This window comes from Blennius ocellaris (assembly GCF_963422515.1).
Source record: "Blennius ocellaris genome assembly, chromosome: 20".
Lineage (NCBI taxonomy): Eukaryota > Metazoa > Chordata > Actinopteri > Blenniiformes > Blenniidae > Blennius > Blennius ocellaris.
The window spans coordinates 9,395,945-9,423,599 of NC_137669.1; the positions used below are offsets into that span (position 1 = coordinate 9,395,945).

At 41.5% G+C, this 27,655-nt stretch overlaps 1 protein-coding gene across 3 annotated transcripts in view; it reads right to left on the reverse strand.

The window, feature by feature from the left end:
* The window catches only part of col16a1 (collagen, type XVI, alpha 1), a 79,569-nt gene that overhangs the window by 3,324 nt on the left and 48,590 nt on the right, over positions 1–27,655 (reverse strand). For 2 of the 3 annotated variants that reach the window (XM_080515982.1, XM_080515981.1), the window contains exons 20-68: positions 27,146–27,181; positions 25,505–25,540; positions 25,151–25,279; positions 24,295–24,339; positions 23,941–23,976; positions 23,734–23,787; positions 23,102–23,152; positions 22,892–23,026; positions 21,559–21,594; positions 20,597–20,704; positions 19,477–19,596; positions 19,348–19,401; positions 19,208–19,249; positions 17,800–17,835; positions 17,662–17,715; positions 17,498–17,566; positions 17,361–17,414; positions 16,845–16,871; positions 15,763–15,819; positions 15,419–15,463; positions 15,213–15,284; positions 14,408–14,461; positions 11,796–11,849; positions 11,567–11,686; positions 11,435–11,476; positions 11,284–11,349; positions 11,156–11,200; positions 9,994–10,038; positions 7,847–7,900; positions 7,701–7,754; positions 7,512–7,565; positions 7,375–7,419; positions 7,225–7,278; positions 7,096–7,131; positions 6,290–6,352; positions 6,135–6,206; positions 5,965–6,018; positions 5,800–5,844; positions 4,691–4,735; positions 4,398–4,451; positions 4,243–4,296; positions 4,084–4,134; positions 3,634–3,723; positions 3,459–3,494; positions 3,292–3,336; positions 1,507–1,701; positions 1,234–1,297; positions 194–370; positions 39–116 (exon numbers count right to left, since the gene is read on the reverse strand). In XM_080515982.1, coding sequence (XP_080372108.1) covers positions 39–116; positions 194–370; positions 1,234–1,297; positions 1,507–1,701; positions 3,292–3,336; positions 3,459–3,494; positions 3,634–3,723; positions 4,084–4,134; positions 4,243–4,296; positions 4,398–4,451; positions 4,691–4,735; positions 5,800–5,844; positions 5,965–6,018; positions 6,135–6,206; positions 6,290–6,352; positions 7,096–7,131; positions 7,225–7,278; positions 7,375–7,419; positions 7,512–7,565; positions 7,701–7,754; positions 7,847–7,900; positions 9,994–10,038; positions 11,156–11,200; positions 11,284–11,349; positions 11,435–11,476; positions 11,567–11,686; positions 11,796–11,849; positions 14,408–14,461; positions 15,213–15,284; positions 15,419–15,463; positions 15,763–15,819; positions 16,845–16,871; positions 17,361–17,414; positions 17,498–17,566; positions 17,662–17,715; positions 17,800–17,835; positions 19,208–19,249; positions 19,348–19,401; positions 19,477–19,596; positions 20,597–20,704; positions 21,559–21,594; positions 22,892–23,026; positions 23,102–23,152; positions 23,734–23,787; positions 23,941–23,976; positions 24,295–24,339; positions 25,151–25,279; positions 25,505–25,540; positions 27,146–27,181 — 3,142 coding nt within the window. The remainder of the gene's footprint in view (positions 1–38; positions 117–193; positions 371–1,233; positions 1,298–1,506; positions 1,702–3,291; positions 3,337–3,458; positions 3,495–3,633; positions 3,724–4,083; positions 4,135–4,242; positions 4,297–4,397; positions 4,452–4,690; positions 4,736–5,799; positions 5,845–5,964; positions 6,019–6,134; positions 6,207–6,289; positions 6,353–7,095; positions 7,132–7,224; positions 7,279–7,374; positions 7,420–7,511; positions 7,566–7,700; positions 7,755–7,846; positions 7,901–9,993; positions 10,039–11,155; positions 11,201–11,283; positions 11,350–11,434; positions 11,477–11,566; positions 11,687–11,795; positions 11,850–14,407; positions 14,462–15,212; positions 15,285–15,418; positions 15,464–15,762; positions 15,820–16,844; positions 16,872–17,360; positions 17,415–17,497; positions 17,567–17,661; positions 17,716–17,799; positions 17,836–19,207; positions 19,250–19,347; positions 19,402–19,476; positions 19,597–20,596; positions 20,705–21,558; positions 21,595–22,891; positions 23,027–23,101; positions 23,153–23,733; positions 23,788–23,940; positions 23,977–24,294; positions 24,340–25,150; positions 25,280–25,504; positions 25,541–27,145; positions 27,182–27,655) is intronic. The other variant, XM_080515983.1, reaches the window with a different exon arrangement.

Sequence of the window (27,655 nt, forward strand, 5' to 3'; positions counted from 1 at the left end):
AATAATTAAGCAACATTTCGCAATGTACGGTACTTTACCTGGTGCTCCTGGAGGTCCGATATCTCCGGCCTCTCCAATGCCCTTGTCTCCTTTAACTCCCTGTGGTCCTCGAGGGCCTGCACAAAAGGCGTCACGTGATCAGAGCGAATAGCAGCCCGACACTTAACGGCATTATATCGTCACTTCGATTTACCTGGAGTTCCCAGGGGTCCTTGCCGGCCTTGTCTGCCGATCTGCCCAGGCATCCCGGGTGCACCGGGAGACCCAGGGTTGCCTGGAGAGCCGTCTTTTCCTGGAGGCCCAGGTCGACCTGGAGATGCCACCATCTCCACTGGCATTTGCATGCGTGACAAATAGTAGGCCATTCTCTCTGCGGAGAAGAAACCAGAAGTTAAGATCACGTTAAGAGAGAATTATTGAGCACTGATTATTGAAACATAGAAGCCCAGATAAAAGCATGTAAGAAAGACTGTGGACCCTCTTTTATTTAGGAGTGAGTCGTGTCTAATTTGCTGCATTTTGTAAAAACCTGTATAAACAACGTGTTTTCTCAAAAAGATGTAATAACTTGGTGCATTATGTAATAAAGTTAGCCCCTTATTTGTATACATGGTTCTATGTTTAATAATGAAAAAGAATTACGATTCAGTTGGACAAGAATTGCATGTCACTCTTTGATTTGCTTGTGTCCTGCCAGCATAGCAATGGTAGAATGCAGGGCTGTAAATCACTTTTAACTATTGATCACTTGCCATTGTGGCTGGTAGAGTATAAAACTGACATGCTAATCAGTATTTCCACAAGCCAGTTATTTTCTTAAAGAAATTAAACCAGAATGTAAAGGTCACTGAGTGCATTTAATCATTTAACCGACATTTTGTAATAACTGTTGCATATGTAACAATGTGGTAGATTATTACAAAATCTAGCATTATTACATAATGATGCAATATGTATCAATGTAATACATAATGCGGCATTACAGAAGTTCCTTTATATTTTATCCTAACTCACTTCAAACCTTGTATGGCGTTATTTTACTTGTAGCATGCAAGAATAGGGATCATATCCTTGAGCTTTTACTTTTTACAAAATTACAGTAAAACTGAATCAACAGAAACATTCAAATTGCTTTTAAATGTGTGTATTTATGTATGTTTTCTCCTGACTTTTCACTGTTTTCATATATTCCTTGCCACATGCAACCCCAAATGTAATGTGCAATGTCCTCACCATCAAACACCTTTATGACCTGCTGGCGGATGAAGTTCTTGATCTCGTCATAATTGACAACAGCCTATTTAAGAAAAGAGAAAACAAAGAGAAAGACAAACATTCATCACAGTAGCTCATTTAAAATGTTATTTACAAGAACAGGTGGAAATAATGAATGCCTTAAGTCACCTTGCTTATTTCCTCTCAAAAATCAAACAAGAACAGTGGAAATACAATAAAGAGTAATCAGACAGCGGCTTTATATATACGTGCAGTGATTCAGTTACTCACTTCATTTCCTGGTGAGCCTGGGAGACCAGGAAGTCCTGCAGGACCCGTTGAGCCCGGGCTTCCCCTTTCCCCTCGCGGTCCAACTGGACCAATCATGGGCTGTGCATCCTTTGAGTGATATCCTCCACCACCAGGGGGGCCAGGTCTTCCTCTCTCCCCTGGAGCGCCTCTTTGGCCAGGAGACCCCGATTCACCCTAGACAGGAAGACAAGTGTTTTTATACTTGTGTCAGTAGAGTCGAGTTCAATTGGTGAAGATTGGATGTTTCAAGTCGTATCATTCAAAATCATCATTGACAAAGATTTCGTTTTTTTTCCTCCATAAGCATCTGTTTTCCACTATATACTTCTTCATCCTTTCTTTACAGAACTAAAAAGGTTTCTGTGACCGTTGTTGCTTGTATTTAAACCACAGCCTCATGTCGTACTTATACTGTACCTACATGCTGATGATGTAAGGTAAATCACTGCACCTCCATTTCAGAAGACCAAAGTCAAACAAGATCAATGCAGTAAAAATGACGGAGAGGCCTTCAACCTCATTTGACAGACTGTAAATATGGAGTAGGTTTTTGATGGTGTTTTACTGCACTGTAAAACAGCAGTTCATTGAGACAACACTGGAAAATACGCTTGATTAAGGATAAATAAAGGAAAACTATCAGGGGTTTGTTTACACACACACACACGCACGCATGTGCACTGCAAAGAACACCCCTAAAGTTTTCAGTTGTGGGCACAAAAAAACTTCTCATCCCTGCAGTGGAAACACAAATTTTCTGTGATGGTTCCTGGTACTTGGAGAAAGTTCCTGTCATCAAATTACAGATGATGTCTCCCTTTGTTATCGTAACTCTTGTCCTTTTTCAGTTTTTTTCCTTACATTTCTGTCTCTCTTCACAATGAATTGGAAGTTTAAGCAGATGTGAGATGAATTTGAAGACAATTCACTACCTTGGCTTGACTTCAATGTGAGGCGGAAAATGGCAAACTGTTTCATTACATCATCACATTGACGTTTTAAAATGTAATTACTCCCCAACCTTCGGAGGCAAACAGAGTAAACGTTAATATTAACTGTATCTCAGAGAAGACCCTTTGGCTACGTCTTTATCACTTTCCACATAGAGGAGCTTTTACCATTCAGGTGATGCAGAAACCCTTGGAAACAGCCCCGCGACATTAGCGACAGTGATTTATCTGGGGCAAAGCAGCCCATAATGGACGTCTAATGTTTACACGTCACCGAAAGACAAGAGGCTCATGGAACGGAGAGGAGCAAGAAGAATGGAGGAGTCCGTTCTCGTGTTCCTCCTCTGTTCTCGTCGTCGTCGCGGCTAAAACCCTGACAATGCCAACCTGTCAGCGTGACAAATAGCCTCATCTAGCATCTCCTCTCATGCTTAATAGCATTATCCCAGAGGCGAAAGAATAACTTTATCACTGTACCCTCGCTACTGTAAGCTGGGGTCTAAAGAGAGAGCCAACAGGCTGCGGGGGGGGGGGGGGGGGGGGGGGGGGGGGGGGTAGGTTTCCGGAGTGCTTGAGAGGGTGAAGTGAGGTGAGGAGGGGGGATCGGTGGAGGGGGGGTTTGCCGGGTTAGTGAACTGATGACTGTGTATAGGTTTGGGTGCTGAGTGGGCAAAAATGAGTGTGAGCAAGCGTATTCAGCACTACAGTGAGCCGGCGTTCAAATCTCGTCGGGCCCGGGCGGCGCCCCGACGCTCCGCAGAGGTAATGGATGGTTGACGCTAAGCTCGATGACACACGCTGACTTGGCTCTTACCTTTTGACCCGGCTGCCCACCGTCCCCTGGTAAACCCGCCGACCCCTGTCAACACACACACACACAAAAAAAGAAGAAACGCCCAGCAGGGAATAAAACACACGTGCATCAATCTCTCGCCGTGACACTATAAAGGAGGAAAATACCACCACCGAGACATCACTCACGTCTTTACCCGGAACGCCGTCACTGCCGGGCTCCCCCTGAAATGCGAAGTAGAAACAGGAAAATAAGGTTAAATGGAAGATGAGTAGCTTTATTTGTGTTGCATTTAATATGAAGGGTAAACATTTGAAAAAAACAGTTGCAGATATCGTTTAAAAAAAAGGAAAAAAGACTAACTAGAGGTCCTGGATGTCCAGGTGGTCCTGGAGGTCCGACCATCCCTGGGAGACCTCTTTCTCCACCCTGGCCTTTATCTCCTTTTATACCCTAAAAAAAAGGGAAAGGAGTCCACTGTTTTTACTTTTTCATTAATTTCAGCTGGTTTCATTGACACACAACCAATAAATAATTACAGACAATCATGCATCATTTTCTAAAGGCACATTAATTTCGGTTTAAGTGGTCATCCATTTAATTTCCTTATTCAGCAAGTGCAGCCTCTGTAATTATATTCTCCGATCATAATTAGCGTTGATAATACGTGTTGTACTCCGTGTGCAGATGCTTGTTTTTGTAAAACTTTTTTTAATAAAGAACAATCCATCAGAAATGAGACAGAGGTAATTAACATGATTTATTATTATAATTTAATGTTGATAATGATGATTATGAGGATTCTCCTCTTACCACTCCTGATGGGCCTGGAGGTCCTGGAGGTCCAGCAGGGCCTGTGGAACCCTTATGGGGGAAGCAAACACAACATTAACATAATTAAACATAAAACACATATACATATTTTTTAATGTATATACAAGTATAATACAATAAAAAAAGGAGTGAACCTACAAGGTGACCAGGAGGTCCGGGTCGTCCCTGAGGTCCTGGAGTACCAGGATCACCCTGAAAAGACACATTAAAATAACTTTGGATATCTTGTATTGTATCTTGTACTCTTGCACAGTTTCCAATCTTTAAATCAACTGAAAAAGTTCATTATTCACGTCATGTCCTGGTCTTCCAGACGGCCCCTGTGGGCCTGAAGGTCCAGCTTCACCCTGGAGCAACAAGACAACAATAAAAAGAAGATAACAGCAGTAAAACCATTAGAAGAATGCATCAATGCGCCAGCAAAGCTCCAGAGCGACGAACTAGGGCGGCAGCACAAACTCGCCTTTCATCATAATTAGCAGCTTGATAAAAACAATCTGGCCTTGCACTCAAGCAAGAGACGACGGTTGTATCTCGACAAACAGACAAACACAATGTGAAGGTAAAGCGATGAGTGTTGGCTGACCTTCTGTCCAGGGAAGCCGACGTGGCCAGTCTTCCCTTTGAATCCCTGAGGAGAGACATCAAAGAGAATGAGCTCGGTACAGTGTAAAAATTCACAAAGTCGAAGCTGCCAAAAGAAGAGGCAGACGCGTCTTTGAAATTCTGAACACCTGCTCTCGGTTAGAACACAAACGGACATGCTCAGAGAGAGAGAAAGAGAAGAAGATGGCAAAAGGCAACGACACTTCTTTTCTCATCGAGCCCGACTATCATCACATCATCCGTGTTGATATACAAGACAACAAGTTATGGAGACAACAGCAAGCATGGGCATTTTAAATGTGCACGATAAGTCACATCTTCACTTTGATGCTCTGCGACACATATTAAACGTCATAAAAAACAACTGCAGCAAAAATTGTGAGGGATACATATCAAATTAAAACCATATATGATGGATGCAATGCAAATTCACCTATATCATGACTGTTAGGTTCTTTAATGTTGATAATAGGTGTTTGGGAGTATACAGTTTCAGATCTTTGCAGTGTTGGCTGGTTGGCCTAACAAATACAAAAGCCATTCAATGGTCAAAAACAAAAGAAGAAGAAGAATTAAGAGTGATGCAGAAAGGCTGTGTTTTGAACAAGTGGTCAATCTCAACTTACCACAAAAGATGGTTGTGTTAAAAGATATATATAAATGTATCTATGTATATTTAATTATATTTATATTTAATATATTTCTATGTATAAATACAATTAAATATATCTATGTATATTTAATTATATTTATATTTAATATATTTCTATATCTACATTTATATGCTAGGTTAAAAGATCTATTTATATAAGAAAAAACCCTTTTATTTGTAATAGAATTCACTGCTATACGGCCATTTAAAAAATGTATTGTTGGTATTGTTGATGAGCGATTCTGGTATTAACTTTAGGTTATCTATCTTTCATGCAGCTATGAATTGAAACTATGGACAAAATTGAATTCACCCAGCGCCAAAGATAAACGTATTGTTTCCGACATCATGACATTCCAGATCGCATTTCCTGTGTTGGAGGCATGCAGTTTTCCACACTGACTAAAGGTCGGGGAAATGTTAAAGTCGATACTCACTGGGATTCCTCGTGGTCCTGCTGGGCCCGGAGGGCCCGCCTCTCCCTGACAACGAAAAACACCCCGTGCTATAGGTCAGCCACCTTATAAAATAACGCCTCGACACACTGTGTATTAGGATCTCAATGCGTGTGCGTGGGCTTGCATTTCAGTGTTGTGACTTACCCGCAGTCCTGGTTTCCCATCTTTTCCATCCATCCCCTCTATGCCGGGGGGGCCCTTTCAGTGGAGAGAGCAGAGGAGGACTCAGAGTTGTGTGCAGAGCATAAAAAGTCTAAAGAAAACAAAATTAGATCACATGCAGCGTGAAAAATAAAATGGCATAGCATATGTACCATTAACCCCGGGGAGCCAGGAGAACCAGGGGGTCCAGTTGACCCCTGAGAGCCTTGAGCTCCGTCGTTGCCCTTTGAGAGGAAGCATTTTCAGTGATGATGATGATGATCATGACAGTTGAGCACAAATAGTTCAACCTGTGATTTGAACTCACCTTATCACCTTTGAGGCCAGGAGACCCTTCCCTTCCACTTTTGCCAGAAGGACCTGGTGCACCCTAAAGGTACAACATGCAAATATACGACCCAGCAATATTTAGAATGTAACAATGTGAAAATGCTTTGTAAATGTATAAATGTTGCAGCGTTATGAGCGTTTGGCAACCCTTCCACCAGAGGGCGCTCTTCTGGATTAATTTACTGGCCAAATACTGAGAAGATTAGTAGAGTTGAGAAAGTGAGGCTTTCTGTGAGGCTGGTATATGCCTCATGGTGTCACACAGCTGCCCACCGAAGCTTTCTGCCATTTTTGTGGTGTAATAATACTGTACATGCTCCACATCTAGGAATCTTTAAGCTCTCACGGTATCAGAGAGCTTTGGGAGGGATTCAGTACGGGGGGAAAATTATCTCGTGATCAAGAAGAAAATGCAACTTTTTCAAATTTAGGAGAAGAAGTTACTGTGTTTACTGCGTTTAACTGCTGGATCATCCAATTATTACCTAATGTGAACAGTTTAAGAACAGAAAAGAATTGTAAATATAATGGAGATTGACTGAACTTATAAATTAAGCCTCGGCACAAAACCAGGAGGAACAGTTGCAACAGCTGCAGACTGTACGTAAAGACTTACTCTGATTAAATGCATTTACTAGAAGTATTATGTACTCTTTATTACAATGGCAAAATTGTATCCCTGTTGTCACACTTTGAAAAACACATTTCTTTTATTTTGTTTATACTCCAAACTTGATATGACGTTTTGATAAACAGCAGCAGAGTTCAAATGCGTTTACATACCGGGGGTCCTGGGAAACCTGGCTGTCCTTGGAAACCCTTCAAATAATCATATGACAATGAATGAAACCCTGTATTTTCCTCTTTTACATTTTGCTGTAAAGTGAGTATTGCAACCTCTGTGGTACATACCTGATCTCCCTTGGGACCAGCAGGCCCTGCTGGGCCCGTGTCCCCTTTAATGCCCTGCAGACACACAATGTTCTCTCACTTAATACGGTTTGAAATGATGAATGGAGAAAGGCAGACCAAGCTAAGCCAAATTTATGATGAAATACTGACCGGTGAGCCAGCCTGTCCTTGATAGCCGGGGCTACCGGGTGGACCCTGCAGAGGGGAAGGAAATGTTTGCCAATAATGTACAACACAAGCGGCAGATTCATTTTGTATAACATGACAGTGCAGGCGCGGTGGCTTACTGATTCTCCTTTCAGCCCATTGCTTCCCGGGATTCCTCGTTCGCCCTTCAGTCCCTGACAAAACACAGAGAGGCAGTGGATCAGCGGCGGCCTGCTTGTCAGCATAACCCGCTGCCTATCCATGAAAGCTGTCAAGGCATTATCAGCCCCCTAGTTCCTTTATAATGAGGCATTGGGGGGCAAACTTACATGCAGTCCTGGAGGCCCCATCGTTCCTGGATACCCAGGTGTCCCTGAAGCGCCCTGAGGTAAAGATCATTGAATCAATCAAACACAGGAACCAATTATTTTTCTACATGTTATAATTTCTGGGAAACTGCTTGTCAGATACTTACCTGCTCACCCTTCATCCCCGCGAGGCCGGGTTCCCCTCGCTCGCCCTGCTGACCCTGACGATGACAGGAGTGAGGTGAGATTAGATAATGAGCGGGCGGGTGTGAATTGTGTGATTGCAATAGAGGGTCCCCAGGTGGAAGCAGGGGGGGGGGGGGGGGAGATGTTAAGTCAATATCAAAGGGAGGAAACGGGCTAACCGGCTTGAAATTTTTGCCCCTGTGGGACCACCGCCAACTGATTTTGTCCTCTGTTCTACACCTCAATGAGGTTTCAGGATGGTAATTTAGCTCTAGGATGGTGATACCCAGAGGCAAAACACTGCCTTCTCAGTCCAACAGCTTCCTTTCTTGCTTCATTATTTTCTTGCTGCACAAATGACGCTGATAAACTTAAAATGTTGCTTCCCTCTTCGTTATCCTTTACTCACTTTCGTCGACTGAGGTGCATATTTTACTCCAAATCACAAGACCTTAGAGACCATTTTCACAGAACACACAAAGCTGTAAAAAAAGGCCTGGAACAAACCAAATAATAATAATAATAATAATACATAATATCAACAATGATAATGAGCAGCCAACCCACGTTGTCACATCACAGGTGGAATTTCACTGGTGACGCGTTAAAACTGCTCATTAATTGAATTGCCGAAAGCTGTTTTCATGTAAATATTAAAATGGACATGTAAGTGTGATCCGTTGCTTAGCAACAGCTCATGTAAGTCAGATGAGAAGTATTTTTTTATTGTGTGTGTGAGAAGACAGAAAAATCATCAGAATAGTAATTTAATGTCACTTTTTGAAGCAAATTAATAAAGACGCACTTCAATAAATAGCAAGAGTTTAGTCATACAAGAGCGTTTACGGGAGGTTGTAATTTAGGGAAAGCGATTTAACGGAACAACTTCCTCGGCCCTGAATATGAGCAACACGTTCAGCAGTGGCGTCACAATCCTCCCCCTCGCCGACTGTACAGTGACTCGTCGGCGCATGCGAGCAGACGTCAACACCTGCCATAAAGTGCAACTACGCTGTAAATGGATTCCATGTGGCGCTCACATGGCTCACCCATTTAGCATCTCTATTCTACTGAAACAATAAATCCCTATGAGGAGGTGGAAGAAGAGGAGGGGGTGGAGGAGGAGGAGGAGGAGGAGGAGGAGGAGGGCTCTCAGTCTGCACAGCAGCTCCGCTCTCCATCACTTCGACGTGGGAAATAATTGAACAACTGGAGAGAAAGAGACAACCAAACCGTTTCCTCATCTGAAATAACTTTCATTAAAGAGCCACGCAGAGATGCAGGGGGAGGGGGGTGCCGCAGAGATGGAATAATCAAGCAGGTCCTGATTTAAAAGTGAGATGATCCATATTTGAGAGGAAAAAAAGAGAGATGAATCTATCATACCAGTTATAAGTAACTTTATATATGTATTAAAATGTGTACTTTTACAGGAGCAATTTGTGTTTTATGCTTGTGCTCAATCACGTTCCCTGGTAAAATATTGTAGGTTTTTTTTCATCCAGGACCTTCATTACTTAACCACAATTTTAATCTAAAAGAATACACCATAAAGCCATAAGAGAAACTGTAAATTATAACTCCATACCGTAACACCTTATTTCTGGTAATATCTTAGAAATGTGAGAGCCGTTTTCTGCTCAGCCCAAGTTATTTCCCCACTAAAATCTTGTGATGGATCGTCACGGCTTTCAGCTCAAAAGATTAATTTATTCAATGTTCAACAGGGAAAAAAAGATGGGAGACATTTTAAAGTGAATGTGAATTTGTGAAATGGAACAGAACTGGCTCATTAATCGTCTCACAATTTAAATGCTCCTAATACCTACCTTATTCCTATTATGATATGAAAATAGACAACATACCAACGCTTTACTTTAAAGACAAAATTCCTTACATAGTCTTTAATTTGACTTTTTATAAACTTTAGCTTTAAAGTCATAATAATCCAGAAGCACCATCATCAATAGGTCTGTTTGGAAAGAAATGGTACTTTGAGAGTCACCAAATCCAATTCATAATTCCCTGTGGATCTTGATAAATACAGACAGGAAGTATCATGATGGAGTGTCACCAAATTTCTAACTTCTACAGAGACAGAATGTGTGAAGGTGTGAATGAAACTTACAGATAAACCAGGTGGGCCCTGAGGACCGGGGAAACCAGGGGGTCCCTGTGAAGAAGAAAAAAATAATGAAGAAAAACACTTCGGAACACCTCAGAGGAGACAAACTGATAAACATGAAATCTGTGTCTGGTTAAAACCAGGTTTCAGTCTGTTCCTGATAATAAGTTGAATTCTGCAGATGTAAAATGTTTGTGACCAGCAGGGGGCTCTGTCCACTCATGGAAAGTGGCAACAATCCAGCTCCTGTCAAATCTCCTCAGATAAGCTTTAAGACCAAATCCCCGACGGTGCCGTTCTAAAATAATGATAAAATATTTTCCCTCACATACGCACAAGCACATTTAATGTGATTAGAATAGACTTTAAATGTGCTCAAATAAAACAGTATTCCATCAAAGTTAGTGGAGAATTGCTCTTATTATGGATGCTGTAGACATAATCAAAGACTCTAAATATTTGGTTGTTTTTTTTTCCAAGAGATAATCACGGTTACAGATTCATGGATCTTGGATTACCAAAAGAAAATGCGGCCCAGATATACACCAGACAAAACATTCAAGATTCTGTGCTTACAAATAGTGTCTGGTACAGCCGAGACGTCTGCGATGATTCATCTAAACAGAGATTTGCTCCCAGTTCTTTAAAAAAAATGATAGTATAGTAGTCGTTCACTCTCTCCACACTCCAACACTTTGATTAGCGGCTGAGAAATGTGGACAATGCATACTCTCTCCCTGTGCATGTGTGAGTGCACAACCTCAATCTGGACTCAGCCAAAGTTGAATGCTATTTAATGCCCAGTTACGAAGTGGTCAGTAATTGTCTGATGTTTTCAAATCAAAGCGAATCACAGTAGGATTGAGGCAGGATGTTTCGAACTGACTTCCACTGTTGAGATAAAATAATGAGTAATTTCAGTTTTCCGGCATAAAAAAAACATGCAGAATGTTGCATATATAAAGGTTTTAAATGAATGCTACATATGATTTGACCTTTTTTCTTTTTATACACTGGCATCAGTAATTACTATTTATGTAGATTTGTTTATATTTGCCTTGGTAGTTTATTTGGTGTAAATATGTGTGAGATTGTATTTATGTGAACCCTATAATAAAAGTTCAACTCTGTAAGAACTTTCTGTTATTACTCGACTGACACTTACCATGAGGCCTGGAATTCCAGGTGGGCCTCTATCTCCATTCAGGCCCTAGGGCACAGAGAAATATAGAAAGTTGATCGATATATATGTAGTCTGAATACAGATGTATGCCCACGATCACTGACACTCACTCTCTCTCCTGGCATTCCCGGCGATCCTGGCGTTCCTGGAATTCCTGGTGATCCATTGCGATCTCCCTGTGAGGAAAATACATTTAATGACAATATCCTCATACAAATGAAGATACTTTGAAATGATGGCGTAAAATTAGTAGAAACTGACCACTGCTTGTGTCGCCTGCTCATTCCTCAGTCTGTCCAAACACTGCAAGTAGACAAAGGATACTTTCCATTGGAGGCAAATCAAGTCACGCACAGCCAAAAAGAATCCAGAACATTCCTCCAAGATTCTTACCCTGTCACAGCTGTCCAACGGGGTGACACCCGGCTTGCCCTCGTCTCCTTTTTCTCCCTTGGCACCAGCCATACCTGGCACCCCCGGGAACCCGGGGGAGCAGCCTCCCTCACAGGGCTCCTGTGTTACATGCACAACACACGCATGAGTTTCCTCAAACACAGCTTATCTAAAGCTGTCAAAAATCACCAATGCCCCTCAAAAAGTGTTTTTTTGACAGTGAACGTACATCACCAGGCACTCCGGTGGAGTCTCGAGGCAGATCGAGCGATACAGTAGAAACCTGCAGGAAAATGGAAATTCAGTTAATACCTATACGCATCATCGCCACCACCTCTTTTTCTCATACGAGACAACTAAGTTTCCTTCTTCAAATGCAGTTCAAGGACAACGCGCAGTAAAGTGAGGGTCCTTCAGCCACTAGACAATTTCACCATGACATGACTCCTTAATAGGGACACGACTACAATGGGGACCAATTCCTCGTCTCAAGGTTAACGTAATCATTTGTTTAACAGACTGTTACTGGCAATTAGATGGATTCAGACTTCCGTGCAGGCCTGTGACTCATCAAGACAAAGACACCACACCACCTTGGTCTTGGTTTATTAATACACATTAATTTTAATCAGAACAAAATCATCTACTATAGCAGAAAAAAAGCTGTGATATGTGGACATTTTGCTTGTTAATGCTCACGTAGTGAAGAAAGAAAGACACACATCACAATACCTCGTCGACTTTTACTCTTGAATAAACTTCTTGGGCTGCACGGTACTGTAGTTGTTAGCAACTTTGCGTCATCGTAAAATTATCCACAGCTCAAGCATATGTTTCTTTCTGTATGGGAGTTTTTGGTATTTAATTGTGAATATGAATGTGTGACTGTCTCTTTGTGTATCTTGGTTATAGCAGCAAAAACCATTGGATGAAAGAAAAAAAAAATACACTGACACTGGAATATCTGTAAAGTGCAGTATTTATAATATTTACAAATCTGTTTTAGTGTCCATGAAAAAAAAAGATGGCACATTAAGGTATGTAACAATCAATAATGTAGTAATTTACCAATAATAAAATTGGATATTTGAGGCATTACTTATCATTGCTCTGACACTATGACAACTCCCTTACCACTTCATTACTACTTTATAATTACTTTGTTACATATTGTGTCATTTCTTTTTTGTACAAACCCAAAATTATTGGTTCCCATTGGCGCCCAGTTATTTAGCAGTGCATTAATACAACATTTTTAATACAAAAAGAAACCTACCAACACATCTTTAACAGACTTAAGCGCATTTGGAAAAAAAAAAATTACAAATAGACTGACCGTAGTGACTCTACATCTTGAACCAAAAAGCCATTCAAATCCTCAACAAAAAACAAACAGTAAATGCTAAAATACTAATTTATTCCAAAGTTGGGAAACATAAATATGAACAGATGCGGAAACTTCCATTGAAAATAAGGATAACATACTTCTTAATATGTTCACTATACCTGAGGCCTGCACACGGTGCTGCCGCCAAAACATTTTACATATTGAGAGAAGAACTGGCTAGGTCCTATCACTGAGAACTAGATGTGTACAAGTAAACTTTACAAAACACAGGAAACTGACAAATGTCTCGATATGGTTGAGCATGTATGTCTAATCAGCACCGGCTGAATCGCACCTATAGAGAAAGGCGGCCAGGTTCCTGTCGAAGCTGAGGGAGCATGTCAATAGCACCTGGCCTGGTTTCAAAGTCATTACAAAGCCATTTGACATTGTTCACACTGGAGCCATTAGCGGCTATTTTATGTTGCACACTATTAGCTGTTACACAAGCTCAGAAGAAGGCCTTGTGCATTACTGGATGCGCTCAAAGGAAGGTTTCTTTATAATTATATGTCACTGTGCAATGTTCCCTTCAGCCACACTGTTAAGGGATCGGCAAATTGCTAACTTGTGATATTTCAAAGCAACACAGCGGTTTTTAAAGACACAAGCAGTTTGCGGGGGCCCCGAGAGATGAGCTGTTACCCTCAGAGAAATAATACCTACAGAAGCAATGAAGAAAAAGAACCACTGATGGGTGAATATGACCTACATTAAGGCCAAACAAATTCTACAGTGGGTTACGTGAACAGAATCTGCCAAATCTGTCACTGTTTGCAGCTCAGCAACAGATCTGATCTTATGTGAGGACTCGGTTAAACTCCAGTACCCTTCTCTCTCTCTCCCTCTCTCGCTCACCCTCCTTCATTTCCCTCGTTTTACTATGGAGATTAAGTCTGCGCAGTCATTTTAACAATAGAGGTGCTCCTTAATGTGCAACCAATCAAAACTTCTTTGCAAAGTTTCTATAAGATCAGCTTCAACAGTGTCTCCCTTTTCCTTCATTAAGCAGCTACTTTAATTCCTCTGCTGAAGGTGAAGTTCCCCTTGAGTGCTGGCTGGAGATCAGCATTGATATTCCCCTAATGACATTAAGCCATAAACAGACTTGAAAGAGACGGAATTGACACAATTTGTAGTCAGAAACTTTACACTGCACCTTATTCCTCCATTTTAGAATAAGGACAGTCCACAGTAACACATAATAGAGCACTAGTTTAAACAGCAGGTTAAAACTTTAAATGTGCTTCTGCATAAATTCAGTGCTCACAAATATACACAATAAAAACAATAGGGCCATCTTCTTTTTTTTTTTTTTTTTTACAATTCCATCCTTTGACAGATGCAATAATATTGTGTGTCATTTATACACATGGGCCCCAGATTTTGACTCACGGTACAGGATCCCCCTCTCCTCCTTTGTTTTTTGTTTTGTTTTTTCTACTTTTACTTACGCTGTTTCCAGGCAAACCCGGATTCCCCGGTATCCCGTCGTTTCCGGGGATACCCTGAAAGAAGGAACTGAGGTTGAACTCGTCTGCTACCAATCGAGGGCTAACCACTCCCATCTCCACCAGGGGTTAAGGCAGAGTCAAAGGGGCAGGCTCGAAATAGACAAAGGTCGTTCCTTCTTTGCCATGTCTCAGAATTGACAAGAAATCCGAATCCTACTGAATTTATGAATAAAGAACTTTCGTGTTCAGCGATTAAAACGAATGCACCCTAGTCACAGACATGACCTGTTCAGTTCAGTCAACAGCATTGAATGCTTTTTATTTTTTTACACCTTTGACTCTTACAGCACAGAGCATCACTTTATTTGAAGGTCTGTTTAAATGACGAAATTCCCACAAAGTCAATCAAATCCATGCTTTTGTTGATGAATCATTTGGCAAAGTTGCGGATTTAAAACCAGACCTTCAAATAACTGTTCATGTCTTGGCTGACATACTGAAAGCTTGCTCATTTTGCTTCCCACATGGGTTAAAGCTTGAAGCACCTGACGGGTTAGTGCCATCTGAACTTGATTTCAGTCTTGAGCCTATTTGTTTTCAGGTTACTGCACACATCAGTCCATTTCCTACATGCACATTATTGGATTGTATTCACCCCTGAAGTTGCGAAGCATGAACCCAAAAGTGCCCAAGCTGAAAAGCCTGCATCACGAGTACCTTCTTGTTCAATTCAGGCAAATGGAGCTGCTTCTGAATTGAACTGAAAACAAATCTCCCAACGTCCTTCGCAGCATTTTTTTCCTACCTGAGCTCCCTGGATTCCGATTGCTCCCTCAGTCCCAGGGGGACCAGGAGGGCCAGGAGGTCCTGGGGGGCCCTGCAACATATGGAAACATGACCCTAAATGACACAAATCCGCAATTCCAAACAAAATGCAGCGATTTGCCAAAGTTTGAAAAGTAATAAGAGACACGGAGCTGTCAGGCAGGACTCCTGGCTGACAGATCAGACCTGAGGCCCGGGCTGCCACATGCTCATTGCAGTTCCTGGAGCTCCCTGGAAGGCAAGAAAAGGGAAAATCAGAGCTGCGCCAGTGTTTATACGACACACAGAAAGTGCACAGTGTGAAGTTATTAAGTTGAACCAAACAAATGTCAAACCGTTGAAAACATTCAGAGCAGTAAATGTGTAAATTTCTCAACACGGCTCCTGTGGAGACTATAATGAAATCTGTGAGTGTGTTAATAAAATCTTGTTTAAGCTCCTAGAGTGTGGAACGGAAATGCAATGAATTGTATTAACTGCACATCCATGGGTTTATTCCTGTGTGTGCATGTGAGTGAGTGTGTACTCACTGGTCCGCCAACACCCGTGTGCACCGGGGCTACGCAGTTGCACTGTCCAGGTTCACCCTAAATTGAACATTAAAAAAAAAAAAAAAAAAAACAACTAAAGTGGAGCTCTCTGCACAACCTGCAAATCGAAGTCTTCATTTAACATTAAAACTTCTCCTATTACTGGAAGAAAGCTTTTCGGAGTGTTTCCCCCCCCCCCCCCCCCCCACCCAGTCCTGAGTTGCTGGGGCCAACTCTCACCTCACAGCGAGAGTGTGCAAGTTTGATTCCATTCAAGGATTTCCTGTGTGGAGGTTGGATGTTCTTCCTCTAGACTTCTAACAGTTTAAAGACGGGTGACTCGAAATCTTACCCGAAGCGAGCTTGTGACTGGCAGTTTGCTGCTTCACGCAAATGACATCATTTGCTGTGGCAGCCAAAAGACAAAGAAAACGATACGTGCCACATGTTGATAAAGTACCTACGATACATCCCAAATTATGACACCAAAGTAAAGCATGATGTACGAGTTCCAACAGAGCAGCTTCTGTACATATAACTCGTCTGCCCTCTTGCTCATTCTCTTTCCTTTGAGTATCCCCCCCCCATACTGAACTTTAATTTTAACTCAGCCATCACACATGCCCTTCTCTCACATCTTACACCCTTTTTAACCCTTCAGCGCTGCCTCGACTGCGTCTCTGTGCCTCCCGCCCTCTCGGTGACAGTGTGGACTGGTTGCTCTGACGAATGCGGTAATTAATAGTCTCTCGTATGCTCTCTCTTAGGGCCCCTGAAACTCCTCTTGTCTGCCAGCAACAGTACACTTGTCACCTCCGCTGCTACTCTATCTGTGGCCCGAGGCCGGTGTGTGTGCGTGGCGGCGTGAGCGTCCCTATGTGTGTGTGTGTGTGTGTGTGTGTGTGTGTGTGTGTGTGTGTGTGTGTGTGTGCGTGTGTGTGTGTGTGTGTGGGGTGGGGTGGGGTGTGGCGGGTGGTGCGGCAGCGAGGGCGTTGAGCTATCTCTTGTGATTACCATCTGTTCCACCCCCTTATACGCAAACCCCTCCAGTTCCCTACATCCAAACAAAACGGTAGACTTACCTTGTCCCCTTTAGCTCCATCAAGTCCCTGCAAGAGAAGGAAGACAAGAGCCAACGAACACACACAGACACACACACACACACACACACACACACACACACACACACACACACACACACACACACACACACACACACACACACACACACACACACACACACGCAACGACAAACACTTAGTTACTCGTGCTTTGTTGTTTCAGAGGAAAGCTCACGGGGCAGTGTGCCGAGCGTAGATCAGGGGACAGAGGATGAGATGGGAGCAGACATTGCCTCTGTTATGGATCGAGGCAGACATCCTTGGTTACAAATGACGCCTAAATCAAGGACAATTCCCAAAGAAGCTCAGAAAGGAAATTAAAACTCTGAGCAGACATTAATTCGGAGGCGATAGCTTCAGTTTTGTGGCTTTAATTTTTTTTCTTACAGCTCTTTTCGGGTGAATGATGCAAATGAACAAGAAAAACATGGCAATGAAAGAAACCACTTCAGACGATAAAGAAACGAGACAACTCACGGGTCTGCCGTCAGCTCCCTGCTGTCCTGTAGAGCCGGGAGCTCCGGCTCTACCCTGTGGGCCAGAAGTAAATGGGACACAGTGTTTGAAGATATAAAGGCATTACATCACATGAACACTCAGATTTATAATCCTACCGGGGGTCCTGCTACTCCAACACCCTGTGGCCCCTGTGGTCCAGGAAGCCCCGGTTCACCTTTGGATCCCTGCAAACAGGACATTTACGACAGGTAAAAGTGAGCAGGGTGAAGTTATTCATCTCGATGATAGTGTGGAATTAAACAGCTCTGATTTAATCTACCTTCTCCCCTTCAGCACCAGTCGGGCCAGGCAATCCACTGACACCAGCAGGCCCCTGTGTGGAAACAGAACGATTTGATTCCAGTCTAATACATTTTTAGGTATAAATGTTAAACTTCTGATGTTTGAAAAAGCTTACAACAAGTCCTGGCAGTCCTCTGGGTCCTTCAACACCCTATGAAGAAGAAATTAAGAAAAAAATGTCAAATGAGGACAAAATAAAAAATTTTTTTAAAAGCACCGTCTGGGATAAATATTGACTTCCACATGTCATGAAATTGTTCCATCATGAAGCAAATGGTTGAAAAGAAAACAACCTGGCATTACATTCAGGTTGATTACAACTTCACTGGAATAAAAACGATCTACTATTTAACTCTTGATGAACTGATGAGCTGCAAACCACATATTGTTGAGAGACGGTCAACCGTGACCATGGAAAAGATGCTCTCCTGTTTACTTGCAACAGCTATTCTTGAACACAAAAAGTGATATGTTAAATGTCTAGCCGATGCTTACAATATAGTTTTTTGGATCCATCTCTGTGTGAGTGAATAATATTACCAAAGGGCCAAATGAAAAATTAGCACTACCATTTAAGTTCGAGACATTTGTTGACTTGAGTTCTGCTCAAGAAGAGTTATCTCTCTGTCTTTTTTCTTTCTTTTTTTTCCCAATGAGCGACTATTGCTTTGCGTCACTTTTTGTCAAGTCTGTGTCTGGAAATCATCACCCGTTCTTTTCCCCCCCCCACTATGGAACAACAATTTTGCGAGGCAAGAATGTGGTTGTGTCTTGCCAAGCTGCTAGACACAACCAATACTATAATAATGGCCTATCATGTGAAAAAGTTGACAATTTTATATGTAATAACGCTAATAATAACAGCCATTTTTTTTTTTTTATTCAGGATTTCACCAACCCTTATGATGCCCAGGTTTGTGTTAGACTGACATTTTCTGAACGGCACATGATCTGCCCACACTGCTTCAATCAACGTATTGGGCTCCTCGGATTTAAAGGGGTCATATTATGCAAAATTCACTTTCGTTTTCCGACAGTAATATGCATCCCCATCCTTGGGAATGACACCTCAGAATTGAAGAATGTGTCATATTTCTCCCTGGGTTGTTTCAGTTTTTAAAAAGTGTGTGGCTCCAACGAGCAAATTAGTGTCGTCGGGAGCTTGGCCAATCCCAATCAAGGTAGACGATCCCTTTGACCCTCCCACAATTAGGCAGCTCTTTTCTGGCACATGGCACCACGAGAGGAAGTACTTCCTCCTCTTCCCAAGATGGGCATGCGTGTGTGGAGCCAGTTCAGCTCACACAGACACAGCAGATTCTGAAGGCAGCTTATATGAGCCAACAATAAAATCAAGGAAAAGCTGTATTTGGGGCAATACACTTTGAACATAACATTTTTGGAGCAACAAGACCCCTGTGAAAGTATTGAAATGCTGTATAATATTACCGCTTTAAAGGTTGTACATTTCTTTATCAGTTGCAGCAGCTTTCAATATTAAACTTTTTCGAAAGACATCTTACTTGTGGTCCTTGAAGTGAGATTCCTGCAGGTCCAGCTTCTCCCTATAGGAGGTGAAAAACAACACAATAGTAGATTTACAGACAAAATCTTTTGCATGTATTTAATAAACAGGACGATCCAATAAATGGGCATTCTTTACCTTGCTTCCCTTGGGACCGGCCGGCCCCTGAACACCTGGCAAACCTGGTTTTCCCTGAAAATTCGAATGAGTGAGCTTATCATCAGCACTTCTTACAGTAAATATATAATCATGCAATTCCCTCCTCACATTTCTGCCCGGCTTCCCCTCTCCCGGAAGACCGGGATCCCCTCGCTCTCCTTTGGGGCCCGGTACAGCGACGCCATCACCCACCACAGTGGAGGAGGGACAGCTGGTACAAGCATCTCCCTGGGAGAACACAAGAAATCAAAACAAGCACTCAGAATCTATTGGGAGGAAAAGGAGGCTTAATTAAAAAACATCAGTGCCCTCATTTGGCTAATCAGCAACAATTTTTAATCCACCGCATACTGCATTTACAAAAAAATGTGTGACCACAGTGGATGGAGATAACATTAAATACAAACCATAAATATATACTGTATATAATAGTGTTTTCCAAATATGTATTTCACTTTTTTCCATAAATTGCTTGACTTAAGGGGGCATTGCAATGCTTTCTGAGTTTATAACATGAAACATTGCATAAGTTGGTAAATCATTTGATAAACTACAAAAAAGTTCCGACATCATATATATTGCCATTATCAGTTTTTGAATCTCAATTTTTACTGATATCATGAACACAAAAGGACAATTCACTCGATTATATGTTCAAGATTGCTTTGCGATATACTTGGCCAGGGATCAATGACGACTAAAGTGCGCTGGAAGGGGTATCAGCTGGTGGCAAATTCACAGTTTCAGCTGCAGGTATTGTGTAAATAAACGCAGCAGTCCCTCAAGTCAAAAACCTCTGTGCTGTGTTTTGCTTACAAACTCTGGGGTAAGCTAAAGTGACTTGGCCCTGAAGCTGTCGACATTTTCTAACTCATGGGGAAAGATTGCAACTGTGGTCTTGGGTCTGAAAAAGGTTGAATAAGGCCTATTTAAAGAATCTTAATCGTCTGATAGCTGTAGACAAAACTCACTTTCTGACTTAACATTAAAGCTCAGTTTAATCCATTTTGTCCACGATTAAGTATGCATTCACGAGTAGGTATACAACAAAAAATGCAATAATATTGTACATTCTTGCATGATAATGTTGGTAGTGGCAGGGGAAGAAGCAAGAGATGATGTTATTATTTTGCACAGAATTTAGAGAAAGTTACACAGAGCACAGAATGGTATACTGCTACTATCCATTAAAAATGACAAAAGCTGTCCAAACTGTAAGATTATGTACCTTCTCTCCCTTGAATCCCATTAATCCATCCCGACCAGGCTCTCCAGGCAGCCCTGGAGCACCTGGAGCTCCCTCCAATCCATTTTCTCCTTGGTTTCCTTGTTCGCCCTGGTATTAAAAAAAAAGAGCCAGACAGTCACTTTTTTATAGCTTTCACAACCTTTATTAAGAGCATATGAGGCCACACTCAAACTTATTAAGAGCTGGTGGTTGTGAGAATAAACATGAAGAATAAACAGCAATAAAAACAACCCAAGTTTTCATATTAAAAGAAAAGGGTTGGACAATCATCGAAAGAACTTGTTCAGTATGTGTGTATGACAGTAAAAACCAATGCGATGTGTTTTGGTGAAAAATGACCCATTTCAAGAAAGCTATAAAGGGTCATTGTTGTGTCCTTCACTAAACCTGGGCCAGTGCTTTTGATTCATTTGAACTTATGTGGAGAAAAATAATAGAGGTAATTCATTTAGCCCTCCAATATGGACACTATCAGTCTCCGCATTCCAGTAACTATCTGGCTCAGCTTTGAAGTTGAAGCAGAGTAATTCCAGTGGATGGCTTTCAAGGTAATTTAAGGCGGCAGCCTGTCTATGTTGATGGCAGATTTATTTCCCTGTTTTTTTTTCCAGGGTAAAGTGATGTGAATGTTCCCAAAGACTGATCTGCTGGTCAAAAAAAGAAGCGGAACTATGAATGCCTTTGAAATGTAATCTGATACCATGCGGTGGGATGTTTACCTACTGGGCTCAGGAGATATCAAATTAGTTTAGAATGACATTACAGTAAAGCCTCATTGGAGTGATCCGAAAACTCTCATTGCCTGAGTATTCTTTTTTTTTTGTGACAGGGTCACAGTAAAAAAGCATTACAGATTACATGTTTAATTCCACAACAGACAGAAAGCATCTTTAATATGCTGTGAGAGGAATGTACACAGATAACGCAGCTGGAAAAGCTACCTTCTCTCCCCTTGCACCAATCAGTCCTGGCACGCCCTGGAAGAGCAAATAGAAAGTGATGTGCAGATGCAAAAAAAAAAAACATTAATACAGGGAGAGACACACACACTCAAACATGTGTGCAGTCATGTGCAAGTACTGCGCGATCCGGTCAGGTAAGATAATAACTGTTGACATACAGCTAACCACAGAGGCACGCAGCGTATAATTGAGCAAGGTGACAGAAGCCGACAAAGATTTATTATAGTTAGTGGCTAAAAGAGGAGAATCCCCGTGTATCCGATTTGTACAGTAAACATTACGTGCGATTCCCATTGAGGGTGAATTTTTGGTCTGTGTCCTTGTTTTCAACCATCCAGACGATGCTTAACCTCCAACAAAACAAAATAGGATGAATTATGATACGACGCCTGTTACTTATCGTGATGAAGCAATCGTTGCCATGGTGAGGGGGTTTGCAAAGTGTTGGCGGACGAGTCTCTGGTTAAATGTCTGACTTCCTAATGTTTATCAAAATCACAGGCAATCAAAAGCAGAACTCTTATTTTAAATCAAAATATCTAAAATCCTTGAATTATTGATAGTCTGTGGCTGTATCACACTTGTGATTCCCCCCCCCCCACTGAATCTTATTTTATCATTCTCATTTGTCTTGATTACAATAACAAATTATGCTGTACAAATGCATGTTGGGAAAATAACTATTAATGTGACCTACTACACTACTCAAATATTTAAAGGAAACGTGATTTTGTGCTCCCACACTTTGAAAACCACAGCCTTTATATATTCAATCAATAAACTTCTTTACTAATCCCATCCCACTGTCGAATGTCACATTACCATTGGATTGAGTGTGAATTATGTACATCTAATTATTACAAGAACATAATGACTAATGAAAAAGAGTACAAAAAGACACTGCGAATGGACACTTGAATCCACTCACTTAGATCGGGGGTGGATGTTTGGGAGATGAATAAACTATAATAACTTGAATATTAAGACCTCAGGCTAAGCATTGAGTCTCACTAAAGGGGGGAAATAACACAGCACCAAGTTTCTCATCTCTCCTCATCTGACAATTCAGGCAAACAAGATCTTTTCAGTCTCTACCATCAGTTCAGTTCAGTTCAACCGTTATTCATCCCACATTCATTTGTAGCTTCCCAGTGTACATTGACATTCATACATGCATTCAGTCAATAAATGAAGAGTTAAAATTGAATCATCAATCTGTCCAGGAAACAATTAAGCATAGGACACAGGGAGATTGCAACACAAACAATGTATCAATACAATTAATCGAATCTTTTCTTTCCCATCAGCCCACCTGTTTCCCATCAGCCCCGAGACCTGGAGGTCCAGGTGGCCCTGGGGGACCGGGCTTGCCTCTTGTTCCATTAGGCAATTTCCACTCGGGGTGTCCACTGCCGACTTCTGATGGCTGACACACGCCGCACTCGCCCTGGGGAAGTAGACGAGGGAGTGTGAATGATCGTCGCCATGCTTTACGGCATACACATATGACCTGTGTCCTTACCTTCTCACCCTTTAAACCAGGAAGACTAAGACCGGGAATCCCCTGTTCTCCCTGCAAACACATGCATGAATGAAGGAGAAAGCAGAATAGGGAAAGACTGCAGAATTGACCGAAAGCCTCTCACAATCTGTCAAGGAAACAAATAAGCATTGTACCGATTATATGATGTTTTGTTAAATGTTTTGTTGAGCCTCACCTGTGTGAATGATACACATCTGAAGTTTTCCACTTAAGTCACACATTTGGAATGTTGTGTATTGTTATATCTAAAATGTACCAGGCCCATATCAATACCATATCAATGTTTCTCCAACACACATATATATAAATCATAAAGAATCATCAGTCTTTTGACACATTTTCCACAGTCACATTTGAAAAGTGCAATAACTGGCAGTTTTATGTTTCTTTTTTTTAATACATTTTATTATTTTCTTTTAAACTTACTACCTCTTTATATATTTAAGTGGCACATTCACAGAGGCCCCTTTAACAAAGAAAAGAAAAGAAAAACGATTCCAATTCTCATTTTTTTTCTTTAAATCTTTAACATTTCCAAACACATTTTCTCTTGAACTTCCCCAAAGGCACCAAACACCCCATTTACTAATATTTACACTCCATTCTCCTACCTTTGCACCCTTCAGTCCATCCTTGCCAGGAACTGCCCTTTGTCCAGGCTTTCCCTGTCACGAATGCACGCATGCACACACACACACACACACACACACACACACACACACACACACACACACACACACACACACACACACACACACACGACTGAATCAAGTGTTGAAACCAAACGGAACATTTCAAAGAACTGAATCTGACCTTACCGGCTTCCCATCAGCTCCTTGGCTGCCTGCATTCCCCTTCAGACAAACAGACACAGAATAATCATCATATGAACTTTGCGAATTAATAAGAATAGATAGGTCTTTTAAATTTTGGGGGATTTGATCATCTTAATTTTGTAGAAAGGTGCATCCAGTACATCGGCCTTTTGTTGATAAGTTTCCAGCTGTGGAAATTCCCTGTGGCAAACAGTTTGGGGGCCCGAAAATTAGCGCAATGTAAGAATCTATCAAGAGCCTTCCTTAGATCCCCACTGTGTGAGTTACCCCCATGTAAGCTTTCTCTTCTATTGAGGTCACCCACTCTCCAGTGCTCTTTCTTTTTATGTTGTTTACCTTCTCTCCGTTAAGGCCAGGTGATCCCATATTTCCTGGCTCACCCTGTGGAGCGGAAAAAAGTGGATGATATATCATTTTAATGAAGGCGCTTATGGCTGCACACATGGACAAGCAGAATGCAGTGATGCAAATAACATCAAAAATAGACAAATACTAAAATAATACTATAACCAGGTCACTTTAAGCCACATATTCCTTTTTTCTTTGTGGCTGAGTATAATCTCTGGTTCACTGTCAAACAGCCATGACATTTTGAGAGGGCCAGACCGGTAAAATAGCACCATAATAACCTTTTAAATATAAACTCTAAAGTTTTTCTTTGATGCGGCGAAGAGTATATGTGATGAAAATGTCTGTTTTTGTCTGAACCCAATACTTTGTACTAAAACTTACTCCAATCTCATCATAAAGTCAGTTTAATGAAACTTTTTGGTGCAAAATACAGTGATATTTAAAAAAAAAAAATACTTCTGCTAAGGCTGTTGCATTATGCATGTTTTAACAAACTCGATCTGACCTCATGGCTTTGAGGCATCATCAAGATATCTCAGCTCGAGTCTCAGTGTTGTGTTGTATCCATTACTCTCAAGCAATTTGTTAAAAATGAAAAAGAAAAAGAAAAATCTATGTTTTTAAGTTAATCAATTTCCCTTTATTTGTTTGTTTATTCGTCTGTGTGTGTGTGTGCGTGTGTGTGTGTGTGTATAAGGTGGGTCATACTCCTTTTTAGATAAGATTACCATTCGTGGGCATGAGTAGCTGTCGGGATAAGAGTACATAATACATGGACTGTTTTTATTTGTACACATGTAGAAATGTGTTTTCACAGCACATGTCAATCATACAGACTTACTTGCTCTCCTTTCTGTCCAAACCCAGGCTCTCCTTTGGCACCTTTCGGCAGGAGCGTTTGGCTCGCGACACCAGGCAGCGGGTACGGAGGCAGCTGTCCGAGAGTGGGGCATGTAGAACACGGCTCGCCCTAACACATAGAGACTGCCACGGGTCAGTGAGATTCTCCAAACTACAATCAAGACTAATTAAAAGAAGGAGTCAGTCAGGGATAAACAAACTAGATTGCTCGTAGGCAAGAGAAACCAGAGCAAACTTACCTGATAGGATCTCGTCAATCTACTTGATAACTAAATAAAGGAGTCGAGGCAGAAAATAAACTGAACCTCAATCTTAATAAAGACACTGGACTGACCTTTTCTCCTTTGGTACCATCTGATCCTTGTTCGCCCTTCAAAAAAAAAAAAAAAAAAAGCCGCACAGAAGTGAGCAAATTAATTCCAACTCACTCTGACAAACTCTTTTGCAGTGAGATATCAGGTCTCGACATGTTGTTGCGAATGTACCGGTCAGTGCAATTAGGCAGCTGTGGGAGTGCATAAGTAATGTGATGTGATTAGAGGCAAGGAAGAAAAGTATCTGAAACCATCATTTGCTTAATATTTGATTTGAAAAGAAAAGTCTGTGTAACTCACAGAGCAACCTTTAGGGCAGGTTTCACACTCGTTTCAGTTCAGGGGCCACATTTATTGCAAAATAACCAATGATACAACAACTTCAAACTCTTCAAAGAGTATATGCTGGGAATGTTTCAAACTGAAAACACTTCATTACAAAATCGATTGTGAACAACCTGGACATTTTTTCTCTCCAATCACAGTGTTTACTTTGAGACTGAGGTGGATTTATACAGCCTGCAGTATGTATATTCTGCCAACAAAAAGCCAAAAAATAAAAGCTTTTGGCTTTTATTGTAATGCTACGTCACCAGCAATAAAACCAGCTTGTTTGGCTTACTGGTAAATCCACACTGAGAGTAGTTTTGAATGTGTGTGAAAGATTCTCTCTGTATGTTTGCCCCGTGTTTTTAATCCTAAATTAGGATTTCTTCCATGAGTTTCAACCAGATCAGAAACCCTAAGTTTTACTCGTGTCAGAACAAAAAGAAATAGACAATGACTCTGGACTGAAATCATATTTAACGATGTAAAAAAAAAAACACATGTTTAATATGAAATTCGAGGTCTATGAAGGCCAGCGTGAGGTTTCCCCCAGTCAGTGTTTGGGTACGAAATCATCTGTTTCTTCCCTTTGTTGTTTTTCAGTCTGGAGTCACTCCAGCATCTCCCGGTACATTGTGAAGCACTTCAGGCTTCTGCCTGCTGATAATATTTCTGAAGGTGCTGATTTCCTTTTCCAGCAGGGCTTTCCACCGGGCCACAGCACCACAGCTACTCAGAATTGCTTTGCTGACCGTGATATTACTGAGCTTGACTGGCGGCCCAGCTTGGCCTCACCTGAACCACATAAATTGTGGGTTGTTGTCAAGAAGAAGGTGAAGGACGGCACAGCCACAAAACAGATGAGATGAAGGCTACTGGGCTTCAATAACACCACGGTGATACACATAGTGCCACGGGCTGATTGTCATGCCATCCTGCACGAACACCATGTATCATGCATATAAAAAAGACAGACTTTTCTGGAAATAGAAATCCCTTTTCAGCCATGTTCTCATATTTCGTGGAATTGGATTGAATGTGTTGTGAACTGAAAAGTAAAAGAAAAAGTTTTACAGTTTGGATGGAATTACAGCAGAAATCAGACTCTCCTCCAAAAGCATGCTTATTTGGACATGTGGGACTGCGGTCTATTTTGTGTCTTGTGGGGTTGAGTTCTCCTAAACGTCATGCATCTGCTTTAGAAGCAAGTCTTCTACAACGCTGACGTTTGCATATTTGGATGTGTAGGAATGCAGATGAGAGTGTATAGGTCACACTTCCACAGAATATGAATGAACCTTAAGCAGAAAATGAATGATGGTGAGGCTTTATACCTTCTGTCCTGCCGTGCCATCTGCACCTTCAGGACCCTGGTAAATACAGAGAGAGAGAAAAAAAAGAGAGGAAATGAGGGTAGGATCCAGAAATAAGAGCGTTTTTCAACTTTCTGGGAGTGAGGTCATAGCTCCCTCTCCTTCTCCTTCTGCCCTAACCAGGTATGACAGATGGATGCTGGCACTATTGGAAATCGTTGCACACAGAATCTCATAAGGCTCAAGATTTATATTCTTTTTTCCCCCCTCACAAATCATTCTCCATTCCACCTGCTGGGGTAAGTGGGGAGATGCAGAATGAACAGAAAAGAGAAACACAACGCACAGTCTTGTGTGTCTCAACTCACTACAGAAACTGGAGGACGCGTTGAGATTACATTAAGAAAAATACCTTTACCTCTTAGAATGAAGCTGCTGCAACACTGTGGGATTTACAAGGGCAAACACAACCCTCAGGTAAGGAAAAAAAAATGTCACGGATAAATAAAAAAACACTATCAAACAACCGCT